Consider the following 21,044-nt stretch of genomic DNA (forward strand, 5'->3'; position numbering starts at 1 on the left):
AAACTTTTGGGAGGACGCGCACCAAAGTTATCTCACTCATTCTGACGCTTAGCCATACCAGACAGGTGCAGCGCTGGCACTTGTTTTTCGGGTCTGTGAAGTGTTCCCCATTATTGCAGTCCCGGCCATTGAAGTGGCACCCCTCACACACGGGGCAGGTGCAGATGTCTTTGGCGGGGTGCGTGCATGTAACCTTGGGGCACTGCTTCGAGCCACAGGTCACCTCTCCGTCCTACAGCAGGCAAACCAAGGCAAACAGACACAAGACAGCAGTGCTTATTCAAACACTGCGTGATTCACTGAGGCAAAGCACTACAGCCTATATCGAGCGATTCTGTTTATACACCGAGTGTGAACGCCTGCCAATATCTGTCTCTACCAGACAAGCAAAAATGACTGATCAATCTATAGCCAGGGCAACATTTAAATACTGATGAGATATGAGTTACAGCACATCTGAGTTGTTATATTCCACAAGTGTATGTTGTCAGGGAAGTATTAAATGCTTAAAAGGATATCCACATTAACACTAATAGATGTATCTCCAACCGATCTTAATTATATATATATATATATATATATATATTTTAATGAAGCGCATTACTGTACATTTTCATAACAAGCCAAACATTTTGCTTCCCTGGGGACAGTATCTTGTCCGCACACTATGCATTTTTCATTTTTGTGGATATCTGTGAGAAACAGCAGAAGTGAACTGGGAGCTCAGCGTCAGCGTGAATTGGCTGCGTGGTTATCTGTACCCACAGTCTGACAATGACTGACTGGCTCACTGCTGTGCTGGACCCAGGGCCTGAATTGTGATCACAGCCTTTCAGGAGCAAGAACAAAATGGAAAAGTGATGAAATACAGTATAAATCTATGGAGAAAAAAATAGAAATCACTCAAACAATTCCCTAATCTGTTTCTGCATACTTTAAAAGGAAACCCAACCAAAAGTCATAACTTGGTACGCTTTATTGAGAGAACAACTGAAATGACCTATATGTCACATGTGAAAACAAAATTTCTTATTAGAATCTGCAAAAGATAATGGCACAGGAATATACACAAGTCACCTCCTCTTATTATTATATATGTATATGAATGAATATGAATGAATAACATGAATAATGTGAACTACCTAGAGCCCCATGCAAACTGACAAGGTTACAGCCATATAGATGCAGGAACAGTAGACTCAACATTCTGCCCTCACATAACCCTAATCACCAACTCATTCAAGTTGTACTTATCTATCCGAGGATAAAGAAGAAACATGCTCTGATTATACACAATTCTCCATACAGGATTACAGGATTGAAAGATTGAGATTGGGGAAAAGACTCTACGACTAAATGATTAACAAACTTTTTCTCCCTCCCTCTCTCCCTCCCTCCCTCTGTCTCTCTCTTTTTCTCATTCTCCCACCAGCAGTACTCATACCATTTGTACGTATTCAGGGTATGTTTTTTTTTATGGTCTACCAAAGCTACAATGGTCTTATTGCTGGAGGTTTTAGAGGCTGTTGTGGAACATTACACCTTTAACTCAGGCTAGTGGAACGTAGAGGCAGAAAGGATCTCACCATGCATTTGCAGTCCTGACAGGTCCCCTTGGGACCAGAGAAGACGTCTCCATCAACATAGGACCTGTCCTGGAACACACATCCTGCAGGCACACAACCACAGACGCTGGTCAGGAACAACATTTAGTCCTGAAGACCAAGCCAAGTCAAGTCATAGGTTAACCCTTTCAGTGCCAAGCCCAATATGAAATGGCTCCAGCAAGGTTGAGAATGCCAAATAGCACCCTTGGGATTTTACAGAAGCTAAGTTTGAGTGCCATATGCCACTCTTGGGACTGAAAACATCAAAGTGCATTTCACAGAGGTCACAATGCAATGTACAATTAAAAACAAAAGAAAACGTAATACACAGCACAAAATCCTCATGATTAGCATGCTAGGGGAATGAGGAACATCATGAACACCTACGTGAAAGGCAGAGGTAGTAAAATAAAATGAGTGATCACATAAAATGTGTGATTGCATCTGAGTGAGACTTTCTCAATGACAGTGAGAGTTTTGCAATGAGAACCAAATATTTAATGTGATAATAGCTGTGTTGTGAGGATGTGTACTTGAATTGTTAATTGCTGTGTTAATTGCATATATGCCTTTTGTTAATCTACTATATCGCAGTATGAAATAATGGACCTATGGAAATAATAATCTTATCAGTCTTTGAGCTTTGAGCTTTGCGGTCTGAACAGACAGAAGGGGATTGTGGGTGCATCGGTCAGTCCCACATTACCTTCACAGACGGGACAGTCGCAGGGCCCAGGGGCAGGGTGCGAGCAAGGCGCAGGTGAACAAATCCTCCTGATACAATGCACAGTCCCGGCCTGGAGGGGAGAGAACGCCAAGCCTTTCATCATGAAAAATGCAGAACAGAGCACAGAGACACGAAAATACACTCACACACATACTCATACTGTAGCCAATTTCAAACCTGAGTTATTCTGGTTAAGCTTCTTGCTAAAGACAATTTCCCAACAGACAATGAAACCAGAGCCTTTTTCTCTAACCACTACACAATGCTGCTCCAGTAAAGAACTGCACAGAGTTAGTGCGTAGGGATGACACTGTAGATAGCTCATGCGTAATTAGGAGGCTGTAGAGACCTGGTACATAGTGAGGACACTGTAGATAGCTCATGCGTAATTAGGAGGCTGTAGAGACCTGGTACATAGTGAGGACACTGTAGATAGCTCATGCGTAATTAGGAGGCTGTAGAGACTTGGTACATAGTGAGGGCACTGTAGATAGCTCATGCGTAATTAGGAGGCTGTAGAGACTTGGTACATAGTGAGGACACTGTAGATAGCTCATGCGTAATTAGGAGGCTGTAGAGACTTGGTACATAGTGAGGGCACTGTAGATAGCTCATGCGTAATTAGGAGGCTGTAGAGACTTGGTACATAGTGAGGGCACTCTAGATAGCTCATGCGTAATTAGGAGGCTGTAGAGACTTGGTACATAGTGAGGGCACTGTAGATAGCACATGCGTAATTAGGAGGCTGTAGAGACTTGGTACATAGTAGGACACTGTAGAGAGATCATGTGTAATAAGGAAGCTGTAGAGACTTGGTACATAGTGAGGGCACTGTACGGCTGATGATGTACGCAGTGATGTATGCAGCTTACCCTACAGGTGCACTCAGAGCACTCTGAGTCTTTAGGATCTGGGAAGGACTGGCCATCGGTGACAGCCACACCGTTATATAAACATCCTGACAGGAGACAGGGGGAGGTTTCAGGATTCAGAGAGGATTTTTACCACTGTCTTGAGTCGACTCTACTGCAAGGAAACACTGCTGTTTTCCTTTACAATGGCATGAAATATAAATGTTACAAACACATAAACTGCTGCTGTTAAGTGCATTGTTCAGAATTGTATATCTCTTAATAAAAACTATCTCTGAAAGTGATAGTGATAAAGACAAAGAAGTGATAAAGAACTGTTCCACAGCTCTGAAAAAGGAAACTCTCTAAAACCAGGGCATGGTCTGGATCTATGGTGACATGTTTGTACAGGATATGGGATGCTGTGGCTGAATCTAGGCTGGATCCAGGGCCCAGGATGTTACCTTCACAGACGGGACAGCAGCTTCCAGGGCGGGTGACAGGATGGGAGCAGCTGGCTGTGTAGCAGGGTTTAGGGCTGCAGGTCACATGACCTCCTGCGCAGGAGCAGCGTTTGCACTTGCTACGCGGGTCAGTGAACTCCTCACCATTAAGGTACTCTTCCCCAACATAGCTACACCCTGAGAGACAGAGGAGAGAAAGTCTGTTGCACTAACTGCACTAATAGCAAGGATCACCAATGTATGCAATATACTGTACAGCGAGGCACTGAGACTGTTATTAATCAAAAGCCTGATGAAAAGCCACTAGACTCGAAGCATTACTTTTTTGTTCATAGACCCACATTATACAGGAGCACATACAATGCATTTACATTGTCCATTTTTTTTGTTTGTGTCTGAGTTTTTGTATTTGCATGGACTTTCTGCGTGTAATGCAGTTCAGCAGCCCACAGCACATAAAAAAAAACAATTTAAGAGTCAAAGAGAACTTTTAGGGTGAAGAATGATTGTCAGTGATTGATTTCGTCATACCGTCACAGATCTGGCAGCACTGTGTCTGCACAGGGAAAGGACATGTGACCGCAGGGCAGTGCTTTCTCTCACAGGTCACCGTGCCCTGTCTGCACACACACATCCCACAGGGGTCTGAGCGGTCCGCAAACGTCTCCCCGTTAGCGTGCTCCTTCCCATCGTACAGACAGCCTGTGGACGAGGCAGGCAGAGGGAGGGGGAGAGGGGGAGAGGGAGAGGGGAGAGAGAGGGAGATAGATAACAGAGAGGGGGAGAGAGAGTGGGGGAGAGAGAGGGAAAGAGAAGAAGAGGAATTAGCCATGAAATTGATGTGTCTTGTTAAGTGCACCCACGGCAGGAAGTTGACGGGTGTTAGAGCCCGCCTACTTACCGTCACAGGTGCGGCAGCAGTCCTGCAGTATGGGGTGTGTGCAGTGGGCGTGGCTGCAGGGTCTGCGCTGGCAGCTCACACTCCCATTGGTGCAGATGCAGGTGCGACACTTATCCGCGGGGTCGTAGAAGCGCTCACTGTGCTTGTAGGACTGCCCCTTGTACAGGCAGTCTGCAGGTGGCGCTGTGGGACAGAGCAGTCATGTTACAGTCAAGCAAAACACAGGCGGTCAAGCAGCAGTTATGAGAGTCCCAATGCTCACACTGACAATGTACAATTACATTTGCAACAGATGATGACCTTGCTCTAAATCCACTAATGGCTGTTTGTATATAATTGTAATAACTTCCCAAAATTAAATGAAGAAAAGACAGTGGTTCAGGAGAGAAAATCTAGCCTGTAATCCTGACCAATTGGCTCTACAGAGGAAACAAGAAGTAAGGAATTCAGAGGTCATTTTAGATCCTGACCGTGGTTTTAAATATCTCTGTGATGTGACCAAAAATTACCCTTCCAACTGACCAGAGTAAGATTCATGATGCAAACAAGGTGACACTTTCGTTTTTAGCTGCTGTGATTATGGTAATGCACTTTCGCTTGAGTTGCCAATGAAGGCTGCAAGACTACAACTTGTACAAAACACTTCTGCCTGCACTTTAACAAGAGCATGAAAGAGACAGTATATTACACCAACTCATCCTCCCACGCCTTTTAGAATCAATTTTAAGATTTTTGTTTTTTAAACGCTCTGGCACAAGTATAGCACCTTTTCGGAAATTGTAATAAGTCTCGTCTTTAACCCAGCCAACATGCTCAATTTGCCAGAAATGAAACTCAAGCAGAGAGGTGAAGCAGTTTTTTCATTTTAAGCAGCTAGTGAAAAAGTTGCCTCAAGATATCAGATAGGCACCATCAGCACATTTTAAGAGGAAGATAAAAACATACTTTTTTCGGAAAGGATGATCACATTTGTCTTTTATGGCTATTCACATCTTGCTATTTACTTTCATCATTGTAAATGTATAATTTTTTTAACTTGTTTTTGCTCCACCGTCCTATTATTATATTTCATCAGCATTTCAGTCTCTTTTAAAATAGCCTTTTTATGTTTTATCATGCATTTCCTTTTAGTTGCATTAGTGAAGCAATAATATTATTGAGTTGAAAGAAAACCGTGTTATAGAAATGAACTTTAGCTCAGGAGGTAGAACGGTCGTCTGGCAGTCAGAGAGTTGCCGGTTTAATCCCCGGCTCTGTCAAAGTGTGCCAGACACCTCACAGAGCCAGACACCTAACACCTAATTGCGCTCAACAAGCTGGTTGGTGCTTTGCATGGCAGCATTTTACCATTGGTGTGTGAGTAGATATGAATGGTGAACGGGGGACATTAATTGGAAAGCACTTTGTGCAGCCGTAGTTGTATTTTGTCCTTTTCGTGCTCCTGAGGACCTCCAGATTTCCCAGTGAGAGAAAGGTTAATTAATGTCCACATTCCTTATCGTCAGCGAGACAGCCAATCACACACGTGAGGAGCTCTTTACAAGCGCACGCTACTGATTTATTCTTATCGGCATGGCATGAATGCTCTCCCTCCAACAGCTTACCATTCACATGGCCAAACTTATCGCCATCTTCTCCTTCCATTTTCTAGAAGGACATCATAGCTTCCCACACTCACAGAGAACAGAGTACTGTTGTAAATTAAAACATGCTCCAAGAGAAAAAGCATATTTAATCATTCCTAGTCTAATTCCTAGTCTATCGCTTCAGCAAAGACTAGCGCTTCAGCTGAATGCCAGACTGGGAGGCAATGTCGGGAGGAATGCTTTTGAGCAAACTTGGCTTTTTATATGCAGCTTCAGATGTGCAGACTGCACTTCCTCACCCGGACACTGGGGGCAGCACTCTCCAGGTACCATGGAAGGGTTGCTGCACTGCTGTGGGGGACACCGCTTCATCAGACACTGGACGTTTCCATTCTGCAGCAAAACATATCACAACAAGTTAATCCTGCACAGCACAACAGAAGTTCTGACAGCTGAATGCAAATAATGATTATTCATAATTATGGATGATGGACCTCACCTTTCCACAAAGCCTTGAGTAATAAATGCCAGCAAATCATAATTTTGGCAAATGCCCAACACTGGTTTTAATATAACCAAAGGCAATTTGCTCGTAATTGTGCCTGAAAGAAACCGGAGTCTAAAAGTCACGTCTCAGCTACGGTAGTTATGCTTGCGCTCATCACAAGCTCAAATCCTTTCTTCTGCAGGAAAATTAAGCATGAACTAAAATAAGACCTTTAACAAGTATAGCAATCTAATGATGGAACTATAATCACAGTAAAAAGCTGGCTGCATGGAAATAGAAGTGATAATCAAGCTCAGAGTTGAAAATCCAGAGGTGTGAAAACAAAAGGAGTCTCATGGCAAGTTCTCTAAATAGTGAACATGGAGAGGGGAGCTATTTTCGGGTGTAAAATAAAGAATGAAGACACTGAGAAACTTTCGTATATCAGCCCTGCAGATGCTATGAACTTTCTGAACTGTTTTTCACTCATGACATCATCTAAATAATTAGAATTTAGCAATTGGAGGCATGGGCCTTTGGCAGACACTTGAGCTGAAAGCAAGAAAGCAGCTGCAGAACTCACAATGCAATGGCAGGTCCTGCATCTGTCCGTAGGATGAGGGAATTCCATTCCATTTGGGTACTCCTTCCCAGCATAGTTACAACCTGACATACAGGGACATTGGCATTTCACATTGGCAAATACTCTACAGATAGCAATTTCAGTGCATGTGCACTATATAACACCCATTTTACATTTCTACACAATAAACATTTTTCCCTTTGAATATTATTTTCAGAATCTGAGAGCAATGCAATTACATGACATCTTACATTTGATATATCCACCAAGAATGGCTCATTTCAGTCAGTATGCAGTAAGTGCAATGCGTGCATGTGTGAAGGGTATGGTACCGTTGCAGTTGTTCCGACAGCAGGACCCTGATAGTGGGTATGTGCAGGTGGGGTGTGGACACTCCTGATCCTGGCAGTCCACTCGGCCCCCAGAACACACACACTCCTGGCACGGGTTCACTGGGCTGGGAAACTCCTCTCCGTCAACAAACACACGGTTGTCAAAGTCACAGTCTGTGGAGAGAGGACACACACACACACACATAGAGAAACACACACGCAAGCACACACATTAAATGTAATACATTAATCTGTAATAATCAGTATAATCCAAAAATTTGGCCACATTTTGCAAGATTACCAGACATGAACAGATTAATAGCAGCAGTGATTAGCAGCTTAATAGCAGCAGCAATTAACAGCTTAATAGCAAGCTAGACAATTCTTTTTTCCAATTTAGATAGTAATTATACCTATAATTAGATATGAATTATACGCAGATAAAAATAATAATGGAATAGAAAAATTTCATTACAGATGGAAATGGGCCACATGCTAGATATTTTTCAAATATTTGTCACACTTTCTGATGAGGTAGGTAAAATTACAATAATATTACAGTAAAATAATTTAGTGTTATTACTTTTCTGGGACAAGTAAACAGTTGGAACAATTAACATTTTGTAGCTTGTAGGCATGGTCTCATGAAAGCTTAACAACCAATAGATTACTGGTCAGACTGTCTGACTGTATGAAGGATGTTGTCTTTCTTCATCAAGGAGGAATATGTTAATTAAGGGCTTCTAAAGGATGAGACAGACAGTGCTTTCACGCCTCAGCACTCTCTGATAGTACAGCCCAGGATGAATCCAAGAATATCAACTCTGGATTAATCAATGAAGAATATGTAATTCAGGGCTTCTAAGGGATGGAACAGGCTAACATGACCACTTCTCTGCTTGACAGGAGAAGGAGATGGATTACTGAGAGAGAGACAGAGAAAGAAAGAGAAAGAGTGAGAGAGAGAGAAAGGCAGAGAGAGGGAGAGATAGAGAGAGGCAGACAGAGCTTCACATCTCAGTATACACATGGTTGTTATTGTCAACACAGATATATATCAGTGAGCACTTTATTCAGTATTTATTAGACTTATTTTTTAGACTTCTACTGCTGTAGCCTATCAACTTAGAGTTATGATATGTTGTATGTTCAGAGATGCTCTTCTGCATACCACTGTTGTAATGTGTGGTTATTTCTGTTACTGTCACCTTCCTGTCAGCTTTGATCAGTCTGGCCCTTCTCCTCTGACGTCAGTCATGAACAAGGCATTTCTGTCTGCTCACTTGTGTTTGTTTTTGGTGGGTTTTTTTGCTCTATTTTTGCAAACTGTAGAGACTAGTGTGCATGAAAATCCCAGGAGATCAGCAGATTCACTTCCATTTTTTCCCCATTCTGATAGTTGATGTGAGCATTAACTGAAGTTCCTGTCCCGTATCTACACGATTGAATGCATTGCACTGCTGCCACACAATTGGCTGATTAGATAATTGCATGAATAAGTAGGTGTAATAAAGTAAAAATGTTCCTAATAGTCCTCGGTGAGTGTATATAGCAATTATTCTGTATAACCTACATTCATTTCTAATGTATTGTATGTCTATATTTCCGTAAGGCAATATTTACATGTGTATTTCATGCTAATATATTATTTTTTGATATAAATTTCAGAGAGTGAGAAAGAGACAGGGGGACGGGTTTTGCCATAAAACGACACATTTACATAAAAAAGGCAGACGGCGCTTCACGCCCCAGCGTACTCAGACAGTACAGCCTGGCCCGAGCGAATTAGTTCCAGCAGACAGGTGGGTTAGTTGCCTGTAGCAGCAGGAGGCCCATAAATGCCATTAAATCATCCTCCTGGTAAACGCGGCGTACGCAACACAGACGGAGCAAACGGCATTAAAGCTCTGTCTGCGCCTTCATTCTCCCCAGAGTTTAGCGAACCGCCAACCCAGCCACAAATCACCCGTATTCACACACATTTACATTCCATCAAAGATCACCGCTCGTGTTACACTTGGGAATGAGTCATTGCCCGATCGCTGGCAGACGAGGCCTTTGGTTTTAAAAGCAGGCCATTTACTGAGGATACCAACACAGCGTGTCTGTTAAGGCACGCCGCTCCGTAGTGGCTGTTCTCTAAATCACTGGTGTTCCCGGCTCTTGTAATGACAGGAAACAGACACATGCACGCCCCTCTGTTCTCAGAGCTCTGCCACATTGCCAACGGCGTGCTGATAAATGCCACAGGCTACAGTTCTACAGGGTAACACTCTTTTGGTTGACAGATGCCACAGGCTGCCACTCTACCACATCCACAGTAGTGTGATTACCACACACTGTCGCTCTACGGAGTAAGGCTCCCAAAGTGTTGATGAATGTAACAGACCAAAGCTATAACTTGTAACAGGCGGGAGTGTTGATGAAGACCACAAACCACACTACCGCAATGCAGTTTGCAGCTTGGCATGTGGAGGTATGGTTACGCTCAACAGTTTCACAGATTTCATTTCACACCACAGCAACTGCACACTTCTGGACAGATACTGTCATGCTCTGGCCCTGCCACACCTGAATCAATGTGAATGCAGTGGCATACTTTGTGAGGACAGAACAAACATACAGACTGAAATGAGAGACAAGGGATAAACGTTGAGAGGCTGCCATTGCCTCCATTTAAAATATCAAGTGCCACAGCAGCTGTTCATACCAGAACCACTTTGCACCTACTAATAAGGCATGAGGGGATGTTAGTGAAAAAGCTCCCATGAGTGATAGAACTAATTTCATCATAATGCAACCAGCTGGCATTGGCACTGATGTTAAATTCAGACAGCCCACCGGTGCTTCTTAATAGAGGCCATTGAGCACCACAATAGAAAATAATAAAACGAAAAAGAGCCAAACATTAGAATTATGTTCACACCTTCACCACACGCCCTATGAAGTCATTTATTTACCTGACCATGAGACAGACAGACCAAGCAGTCTAGGAGAACTGCTGCTTCATGCTATGTTGGAATCCACTGAGGGGTAAGTGGGTGGGGGTAATGGGGGGAAAAGGTATATAACAAATCCTACAAGAGAATACACACATCTTAAGATACACATAGAGTAAAGCCCTTCACATGAGTAAACACACCTCACCCCTTTAGATACACATACAACCCTTTATCTGAGCATACACACATCACTCCTTCAGGTAGATGCTGTACAGCCCATGACCTGAGTATAAGGACAATGCACAGCCCTGACCTCTCAATGGAGCAGAATTTGCTCATTAGTCAACTATGAATTTATTGAATTGGTTTTTAAGGTAACCAAGGTGAATTTTGAGTGAACTGAAAAAAAAAAAAATTCATCCTAAGTGCATATTTAGATCAGCTATTTCACATTTCCCCAAAGTTAAGTCCACTGCTTTCTATTTGTATGCACACATTGCTCCGCTCCATTCAAAGTCACATCAAAAAATGCAATTGATATTCCAAGGTTGCATAAAGTTAAAAGCAAAGACTTTCCTTTTAAAAGGCTTAAAATAGACTTCATCATATTTCCTAAAAGATTGGAAGATTATTGGTAATTGTATTTATGAGTCTTGTGCATATAGAGATCAGTTTTACAGCAATGCAGATGCAAGACAAATGGCTAAGTCTGTTACTGACCTTTTATCTAAGCAGGATCTGAGCTGGATTTAGAATGGGACCCAGTTGAAGTGAGATTACATTGATCCTTGTGTTAGGTAACGGGTTTAGACAACAGATGTGGCCAAGTGTCAGGAGCAGACAGGAAGTCTGAATGTTCCTTTCTGTCTTCTGTGTCCAGAATGCACTGATGCGCAGAGGCAGTATTTATTGGTGGGGGGTGGCTTGGCCTGGATTTCATGTAGTTTCAATACAGGGGAAGTGTGGGACAGTGCACAGGGTGACGTTCTTAGATTGTGCTGTGCACTTCCAGCAGAGTTCTCCTAACACTGGACTATGACCACACACACTCTTACAGACCCTTGCCACACACGCACACACACACACACACACACACACACACACACACACACACACACACAGTACAGTTCAGAGAACAGCATATTGTACTTTGTCAATACAGAGCAAGTATTAATTCAAGGTCTGGCTACTGAGAGCACTTACTGGAGCCTGTCTGATTTCTGAAAAAAAAAGCAAGAACTAGAGAGCAAGAGAGCCAGAGTGGAATAAGGGTCTGTGTGAGTGAGATAGACAGCAAGACAGGGAGAGGGAAAGAAGAAAAGGGAGGATCTGTTTGAGAGAGATAAAGAGCTAGAGAGAGAAAAAAAAAATCACTGGAGGGTCTACCTAAAACCGAATGCTGAGGTGGCATTACCACCACAAACTGAAGGGCACACTAAAGGCAAAGAGACAACAGAATACTCATCTATGTTCAATCGCTTCCTTCCCTACCCCTGAGGTGAAGCACCATCGGAAGGGAATACCAGGTGTATTTGAATTTGGTTTTAATAGCGTTGGAGCCACTGAAGTGTTTTACTCTTATCTAAGTTTGTCTCTACAGAGAGGGGGTGCAGGTGGCACCGCACCGCACAGCAATAACAGCAAAGTACTATGAGAGGCAAGCAGCTGTAATCCCATTTGCATCCTCACTGCACAATCAAGGGCCTCTAAGTATTTATATACCTGAGAGTATTTATATATCCGTATGCACTTGAGCTCATATAGTGCCATGAGTGGCAGGATGTCTGCCACTTTGTTCCACTGCCTTTATTAAAGAAGCTCTTTGCATTTTCTGGAAGTGTAATTGCTGGTTCTCCACCAGAGTTTTTGTATTCAACTCCAGAAATAAACAGAATAAATTAATAGTGCAATCTGGAGGTTTTATCCGCCTCACGTCGCCCCCTGTCGAGGGAACATAGAAAACCAAAGTAATTCTGGATGTAAGGGATTCACAGCCATTGTCCTTTGGAAAGTCTAATTTCGATGACAACTGAAGACAGAAGATCAGGTCACAGATGCCCATTCAACCAGATGGCAGTTAGTGAAGGATAAGGAAGGAAACACTCTCCTGACTGATAACGGCCCTCCCTTGGTGACAGTGAAGAGAGGTCACAGTGAGGTGACAATAGCTCAGGAGCTAAGAGTGGTCATCTGGCAGTTGGAAGGTAGCCGGTTTGATCCCGTATCCTGGGGGCATCGAAGTGTCCCTGAGCAAGACACCTAATCCCCAATTGCTCCTGACAGGCTGACTGGCACCTTGCATGGGAGCCTAACGCAGTGTGTGAATGGGTGACTGAGAGGCATCAGCTGTAAAGCACTGCTGATAAAAGCGCTATATGAATGCAGTCCATTTACCATTTACAGTGACCATGACTCCCTGGCGTGGAACAGACTTGACTTGATCTTAGGCATATGTCAACACACTGCCCATGCCTCAGGCAAGAGCATCACTGGAGAGCCTGCTTCATACCACTCAGTGTACAACTGAGCTCAAAGCTATGAATTCATTTCCTGTGGTGACTGTAACTGGAAAGGCAGGTCAACATTGGAAGAGACTGACAGGCGGGCAGGGACGACTCACTCGGGCACTGGGGACAGCACTGTCCCGGGGGCGTCTGGGGGCTGGAGCAGGTTGGAGGTGGGCACTGCGCTACAGTGCACTTAACTGTGCCATCCTGCAGGGGGCAGACACAACAGGACGCAGTTTTGACAACACATTCAAGTCCATCTATCTATACTCACACACATCAACTCCACTCTAGGCATCCAGCTGAAGCTTACAGCTTAACTCCACATGCCTGATGCTAACACAAACCTCCTGTAGAGCTTTGATAGATGTCAAACTGTAGTCGCGGGCAGGAGGGGGATTGGTGAAACACTTTACAGGCATACGAGTGAACCCAGGCTGGGGCAGTGACTGTATCCTATTCACACTGGAAACGTCACGATTCTGGGTTTGAACTCTACCTGACCACATTCAAATAATTCTTTACACGACTGGGGGTGTGAGTCATGGGAAGCAAGCCTGTTGCCTCCCTGGCCTTAGAGTAAGCACAGTGGCCATATAACCGATAGAACAGAGACAGAGACATCGGCCAGGATCAAAGAACCACGTAACTCACCTGACACCTGCACTGCTGACAGGGGTCGTCGGGGTCATGGAAGTCCTGCCCGTTGCTGTAGATGCGCTGGTTGTAGGAGCAGAGGTCACAGGTGGCACAGCACTGGCCTGTGGGAAGGGACAGACGCAGTCAGGGAAGGGCTCGCGGCACAGCGCGACTCGGACATCCTCCCCTGGCGCACACTCACCCTCCAGCTTGCTGGGGTGCAGGCAGGACACGGCGGGACAGCGGGTCACATGACATACAGGCTCCCCGCCCACACAGCGGCAGCGGCGACAGGGCTGGCCTTCAGCGTCCCACTCTTCCCCCTCCTCAAACTCCAGCCCGTCCACCACACAAACTGAGAGAGAGAACGAGAGATACACATACACACTCTAACAGCCTGACCAGAACTACATTTACCTCATTTTCCATTCCCGCTGCCCATGAATTTTGATTAGACCAAGGAACAATGGAAATCTTCAGTGGTTTGGGATTGGTTGAGAGTTGGGAGGATGCAGGGATAACGAATAATGAAATTAGTGTTGGTGTAGTAGGCGACTGGTTTTAAGTGTCTGAAAAGTGAGTCAAAAGCAAGTGATGCAACAGGTTTGAGGACAAGCTGGACCACATAAAGCACAGCAACAGTCTAATGTCATTCCATTATATTACATTAATTTTGCATATGTTCTGGACAAGATATCTCATATCATGTCAGTCAAACTGCATTCAGTTAAATACAAAAGACTGCGAAATCCTTTGCAAAGATGACACTTCCAGGAAAAAATATGGCATATAAAATTTTCTGGTCCTCTGCTTTCAAAATAAGGGTGATGAATGACGGTTCAGAGGAAAAGAATAATGGCATGTTTAATGTTCAGCCGGAAGAGCCCTGGGCACTTCAGTTACTGTCTGACTCCAAAGGCAAGCACAGGCAAACTGCCAGATGAACCACATCCGTCAGTTTTTAAAAGTGTTCCCAGTCCCTTCATGAATCTGATGATTTAAATCACCTCTTGATTCTGGAACAAGGTTGAGGCTTCTCATAGGACAATCTACAGAAAATCAGCCAGAAGCAATTCATCAAGCTGCACGCATAATGCTTATGGAGTGCTGGAGACACTTCATTATACCAACCTTGTGAGGACATGGATGGAGCAGTACAGTACAGTGTGTTTGATAGACTGTAGAGTGTGATGGGACAGGATGTGGTGCAGGGTACCTTTACAGACGGGGCAGCACAGCTGTGGGTCTATGACGGGGTTGGAGCACTGGATGAGGGGACACTTTTCCTGGTGGCACCTCACATTCCCGTTCTGTGATAGAGACACACTGATCAGTTCTCATAAGAGGGCTACAGCTTGTACAATCAATAAATGTGTGTCTGCATGAATACATATATGTTTTCGTGTTTTCGTGTGTGTATGTGTGTGCGTGTGTATATGTGTGTGTGTGTATGTGTGTGTGTGTGTGTGTGTGTGTACATGTTTGTGTGTTTGCGTGCGTGTAGGCCTCACCATGCAGGTACAATGGACACAGGGTCCGCTTCCTGGGGGGTTGAATCTTTTCCCATTGGTGTAGACCTTACGCTCATACTCACACACTAGAAACACACACATGCAGGCAGGCACACATGCAGGCAGGTGCACACACACACATACACACACACACACACACACACACACACAGAAGACACAAAGAGAGCTGTGACTAAATGGGCAGATTTTTATAGATTTTGAATTTTATATCATGCTTGTTCTGCTTAATTTGAAATTTGCATTTTGTAAAATTTGACTGCACTTAAGGGCATCATTTGCAATAAATGAGTTGTATTTTGCACATAATTATAGCGTAACATTGGAGCTTTTCTAAAAAGGTCAAAACAAGTTAAAAAATAACCTACAGGGAATGTAAATGAAAGCAAGGGGAGCATTAATGATGATGAGTTTGCAGCTGCTCTCCAAAGAGGAGCTTTTCACCGATGTACTCTGACTTTGAAAAGATCGCTCGGTAATATCCAGCCATGGGATGAAATGAGGGCCCTTACCATGGGCCTGAGGGATTAAGGGGCAATGGCACACAGCCAATGGTCCTCAAAAGCCAGTGCTTTATAACTGCTTCAAATGTCCAAACAGACACTTTCAAACACACCTTGTGTTTGTACTGTACGTTCACACAGAAAAATTGCAACTTTTAAAACTTTTAATTACATGAAGCATGTAGAGATTATTTCAACATCATGCACAGTCATATTAAAATACAGTAACTGAAAATCTGAAATCAAATCAGCACATCAAAGGTGAATGCTACCTAAATCTTATGAGCCTATGACCCCTATAAAGTAAATTCTCAGAATAACCCCACATTAAAATGTAGTCTAAAACATTGAATTATTCTGTACACATTTCAAAGCAATTGCATATACTGTACTTTCAAGGACCGGTTTTATGGACACAGATTAAGCTTTTTCCTGGACTAAATTGAGTTTGGTATGGATAATCTCCATTAAAAATTCATGCTATACTATGCTTAACCTTTGTATGCAAAACTAGCCCCAAATGTACAGTAAAACATTTGTTACTTTTGTCACATGCATCCCACAAACAACAGATGAATCACTGATACAGTGGAAGTAGTATATTATATATTGACACAATAACCACCGTTGGTTCAAGTGTTTTATAGACTCATAGTCATAAACAGTAGAGCTAGTTGGTTAAGGATCAATACTGTTATCATCAGTGGAAATAGTGTTTTAGACTGACACAACTGTCATCTCTGGCCAGTAGTATATTCAAAAGAACTCCACTGCTGGAAGAGTTTTACAGAGTCTCGGGGCACTGGGCTTCATTCCAGGTTTGTCCCCCTGTCCCTGGCACCACCACCCCCCAAGCAAATCAGAAAATCCTACAGATTAACAGGACACATCCACAGGGGGCAGTGGTGCTTACAGAGGCTAATCACTTTGATGCAGTCTTTCCACTGCATGACTCTTTACAGCACAAAATCACCCCCAGACTCCATCCATAAACTCTGATTCTGGATCAGTGAGGGGGCTGACAAAATGTCTGGGAAATGTTCTGACCTCATTTCCACTGTGGGCTTGTCCTCATCACAGAGCGGAGGAGCCCAAAATTACCTCACCATCCTACTCTGTGATCTCTACAAACACAACACCCCCGCCCCCAGCAAGCCATAGAACGGCCTCAACACACAAACAGCAGGAAGTGATTTAGACTCAGCAACAATAATGCTAGAGGAACCTCAAACAGGACTGATGTGATCCACCACTGGGGAAATAACAGATTTTTAGAGAGCTCTAAAACTTTTTGGTTTCCCAACGAACTCAACTGGTAGGAAAAGCACGGCTAAACAGTAGCCTGCCGCCTGCCTCAGGAGAGATGGTCCAGTCTGTCCAGGAACACAAGGAACCTGCACCATTCGCCAGTTCTTACACCTACACGGTTCTGAAACAGCGTAAGGACACAGGGCCTCATACTCACTCTCACACGTGGGGCAGCACTGGCTCTTGGTCTGGGCTGGGTGAGTACACTGCAGAGGGGGGCAGGTGTGGTCCAGGCGCTCACAGGAAACCTCCCCACCCTGTGAGATACAGGTAGTGTTACACCATAAACAATCACCCCACAGTACCACATGTTCCATTAGCATGCACCAGACCAGTTACAAGGAAGCTGTGCCATTGTGGGTAAAATTAATTACAGCACCAGTTTCCCCCCCATGAAAACAACACAAAAACAAGTTAGTGCAGTTTACTTGACGTGTATACAGTATAATACAATGCCTGGTTCCAGGTCTACAGTGGGAAAGGGGTATAATGAGCCAGCATGGTTCCAGCTATACAGTGGGAAAGGGGTATCATGAGGCAGCCTGGTTCCAGCTCCACAGTAGTAAAGGTCTATAATAAGCCAGCCTGATCTGAAGTGGCATGCAGGTACTGTACATCTAAAACCGGTAACCTTGGGCCATACTTATTTCACAGGATGAGGACTCACCGAACACTGACAGCGTGAGCAGGGATCCAGGCGGGAGACAAAGACTTGTCCGTCCACATACACCTGAGACTCATAATCACACTGTTCACATCTGCAGCATAAGAGAAGCCCATATTAGTGTCTAATCTTGGTACCCAGCATTCACCGCCTATTTTCTACAGAACACCGTGTCCCCTCATACCCTGAGGCTGCAATTATACTCAGGCCTTTCTGTTCCAGATTTTAAATGTCTATTACAATATTGACAAAGGGGATGCTGATGTAACGTTCCTTTATGACAGCCATGACAATATTAAATGACAAATCTTATTCCAGAGTGGAAATCTTGCTGTTAGATCACTGGAAAGTTGGCTCGTGGCTATAGATGATTCGGCTTTGATAATTCTTAGAACAGTGTGCAAGGGGATATGCACAGTACATTCAGTTCAAGAAGCCTCCTGAATGAAACAGTATGTTCATGGCATACGCACGCATAAATCCAGTTTAACATGAAATCTTAACAACCGAGGAAGCAGCAGTCACTTGATGCATTCTGGGTAAAGCAGGCAGGTCGGTGTGCTCTTACCGTGGGCAGCATTCTCCAGGCCTTGTGACTGGATTTCTGCAGAGTGCGTGGGGGCAGGAGGTGGGACTGCACTTGAGGTCACCATTCTGGTGCAGATACAGATGAAAAACATGTACTTTCTCATTCTCCCTCTCCAATGTCTATTATCATCCCCCATCCCTCTTCCCCACTCTCTCTTTTTCTGGATAGCTACCTCCTATTCCACTAAAAAGTCAGCGATACCATTGTATGTTTCTCACTTTTAGCGAAATATATTTTATTTAGAGCCAAGCTTAAGCTGCCTGCACTAATTTGCTACCCAAAGTAGCAGTAGTCAGTGCAGTGTTCCTGTACTATTGTAAAGTAGTACCTACTACCCCCTACTTTGGGGTCAGGATTTTCTCTGGAATACCAGAATTCTAGGTCTTGCCCAGATTGCTTGTCAGCGCCCACTCCTGACAGCACTGGTCAAGCAGTTCCAGGCCTTGCTGCTGACTCAGCTATGTGCCAGACAGGAGGACTATATCATCAGCAGAGAACAGGAAGCCAATTTCAGTTTCGTGTAAAGTGAGGCCTGGAGCTACAGGCAACCCCAACATCGATATTTTAACCTTCTAGATTGAAGCTGCAGTGCTTCGTGAGCTTTTTTTATAGGCAGTTTTTACTCAGTGTCTGTGTTGCTTTATTAGTTTGTTTAGATGACTTCTCTTTCATGTGCACTTCCCTCACTGTAATGTAATGTCTAACCATTGAACTGTTCCGTCTTCTATTAGTGAAACATCCATCCATCCATCCATTATCTGAACCCGCTTATCCTGAACAGGGTCGCAGGGGGGCTGGAGCCTATCCCAGCATACATTGGGCGAAAGGCAGGAATACACCCTGGACAGGTCGCCAGTCCATCGCAGGGCACACACACCATTCACTCACACACTCATACCTACGGGCAATTTAGACTCTCCAATCAGCCTAACCTGCATGTCTTTGGACTGTGGGAGGAAACCGGAGTACCCGGAGGAAACCCACGCAGACACAGGGAGAACATGCAAACTCCGCACAGAGAGGCCCCGGCCGACGGGGATTCGAACCCAGGACCTCCTTGCTGTGAGGCGGCAGTGCTACCCACTGCACCATCCGTGCCGCCTATTAGTGAAACACTAAGTGATAATTTCAGCAAAAGAACCAGATGGCCACTTCACAGAATTTAATACATCTGAATATTGCACTGGACAGTTTCAAATCATGGGCAGAAAGAACAAAATAGGTGAATGTAAGTAAAACAACAAGATCTTGGGTTACAAATAGCAAGTGGTAACTTACAAAACAAGTGCACTCCTGACAGCGATCTGCACCAGGTACCTGTTCCCCATTGAGGTAGTCTCGGCCATTCATACCACAACCTAAAAGAAACACACAAAATAAAATGTACTTCTTACACTAAACAGTACGACTTTAGGATCACAAACCCGTATCCTATACTCAGCACAGGTGCTTCCTTGAGATGATATCACTGGGATAAAGATTTATTACACAATTTGAGAAACTAATTAACTATACTGATAATGCACATTTTTCAATTGAGTTGCATTATGTGCAGTAATCAATAAACACAACCTTTCCCACTGAACCTAAGAATAAGGATAAGGATAATCTCTTGACACAAAGCAACAGCTGAATAATGTTGCACATTTCCATTAATGTGTGGTGATGAAGACAAAATGGTCATTATGTTACCATCAGAAAAGTAGAAAACAAAAATGGCTCAAAACAAAGGTCAATGGGGCTTTTCTGTGCAGACTCTGAGACTATATTGTCAGTACTGTTCAGGGATTTAATTATTTCAAAAGCCATTTTCAAAATGTATTTTCTCATTTTAATGCATTTACATTATTTTATATCTTCATTTTAATTGCTAAAATCTATTTATCTTTGAGTTTGTTGTTGAATATTGCTTTAAAAAAGTGTTTTAGGAATCAGGCTTAGAAGGACCACCTACTGTGCAATATCACTAAACCCTCTAAAGGACAATCAGATTTAATGAAGCTGTTGTTTACTGGTAAAAGTGAGCAGCTCAATGAGATTATTTAACAGCTAATCAATAGGGACATGCAACTGACTGACGGTATATTCAGCTGAAACGGAATGCATTCTTTGTTGTACAGGTAACAGTTGAAATTGTACTTCCCTCAAGGGTCTTTCAGCAAACTTATCCCTGGTTATGGGTATGCACTTTGTTGTACGTCGCTCTGGATAAGAGCGTCTGCCAAATGCCAATAATGTAATGTTATGTAATGGTGCTCTGGTGGGGAGTTGCGCACAGACAGGGCTCCGCCATTTTGGGCTGTTCCACACTAACCTTTGCAGACAGGACAGCAGGTGCCTGGTGGTGGGCTAGAGGGGTTTTTACATGAGGGGGCACACTTTTCAGCCTGACACTGGACCTGGCCCTCCTGTTCCAGCACGTGGAGGGATAGGTAGAGAGATATGAAGAGAGGGAGAGGCAGGGGAGGTGTGCAGGTATAAAGGGATGGAGAAAAGACAGGGGAGGGGTAAGAGAATCCATTCAGTATGTCAAGCCAGAGTATTCCAGTTTAAAATGCCCACTCATTACATTTCTGTCACCGGTAATTTTATCTTTACTATTACGCCAGGCCAACAAGTGGAGGATGTACTCCTCCTCTAGAGCCCAGTTCTTGCCATAGGCAAGTTTGTTTACCTTTTTTTCCACTAGCTTTTTGAGGGGTTTTTTAAGGCTTCGTTCTTGCCCTATTTTCCTTTCTGGTTACTCTGTAAACCATCTTCCTGCATCTCTATAAAAAGTGCTGCACAAATAAAACTGAATTGAATTGAACTGAATTGAATTTATA

The 21,044-nt window shown here is 43.8% G+C and overlaps 1 protein-coding gene across 1 annotated transcript in view; it reads right to left on the bottom strand.

Moving 5' to 3' along the window:
• Positions 1 to 21,044, bottom strand: part of kcp (kielin cysteine rich BMP regulator) — a 69,185-nt gene that overhangs the window by 20,096 nt on the left and 28,045 nt on the right. Inside the window, exons 14-33 of the mRNA XM_061251410.1 lie at positions 20,534 to 20,627; positions 19,498 to 19,577; positions 18,199 to 18,284; positions 17,634 to 17,724; positions 17,124 to 17,223; positions 15,138 to 15,223; positions 14,843 to 14,936; positions 13,829 to 13,981; positions 13,642 to 13,748; positions 13,101 to 13,194; positions 7,539 to 7,712; positions 7,207 to 7,289; positions 6,436 to 6,529; positions 4,551 to 4,733; positions 4,181 to 4,351; positions 3,650 to 3,826; positions 3,207 to 3,292; positions 2,314 to 2,404; positions 1,587 to 1,669; positions 59 to 232 (exon numbers count right to left, since the gene is read on the bottom strand). Coding sequence (XP_061107394.1) covers positions 59 to 232; positions 1,587 to 1,669; positions 2,314 to 2,404; positions 3,207 to 3,292; positions 3,650 to 3,826; positions 4,181 to 4,351; positions 4,551 to 4,733; positions 6,436 to 6,529; positions 7,207 to 7,289; positions 7,539 to 7,712; positions 13,101 to 13,194; positions 13,642 to 13,748; positions 13,829 to 13,981; positions 14,843 to 14,936; positions 15,138 to 15,223; positions 17,124 to 17,223; positions 17,634 to 17,724; positions 18,199 to 18,284; positions 19,498 to 19,577; positions 20,534 to 20,627 — 2,301 coding nt within the window. The remainder of the gene's footprint in view (positions 1 to 58; positions 233 to 1,586; positions 1,670 to 2,313; positions 2,405 to 3,206; positions 3,293 to 3,649; positions 3,827 to 4,180; positions 4,352 to 4,550; positions 4,734 to 6,435; positions 6,530 to 7,206; positions 7,290 to 7,538; positions 7,713 to 13,100; positions 13,195 to 13,641; positions 13,749 to 13,828; positions 13,982 to 14,842; positions 14,937 to 15,137; positions 15,224 to 17,123; positions 17,224 to 17,633; positions 17,725 to 18,198; positions 18,285 to 19,497; positions 19,578 to 20,533; positions 20,628 to 21,044) is intronic.

Source organism: Conger conger, chromosome 8, assembly GCF_963514075.1.
Source record: "Conger conger chromosome 8, fConCon1.1, whole genome shotgun sequence".
NCBI lineage: Eukaryota > Metazoa > Chordata > Actinopteri > Anguilliformes > Congridae > Conger > Conger conger.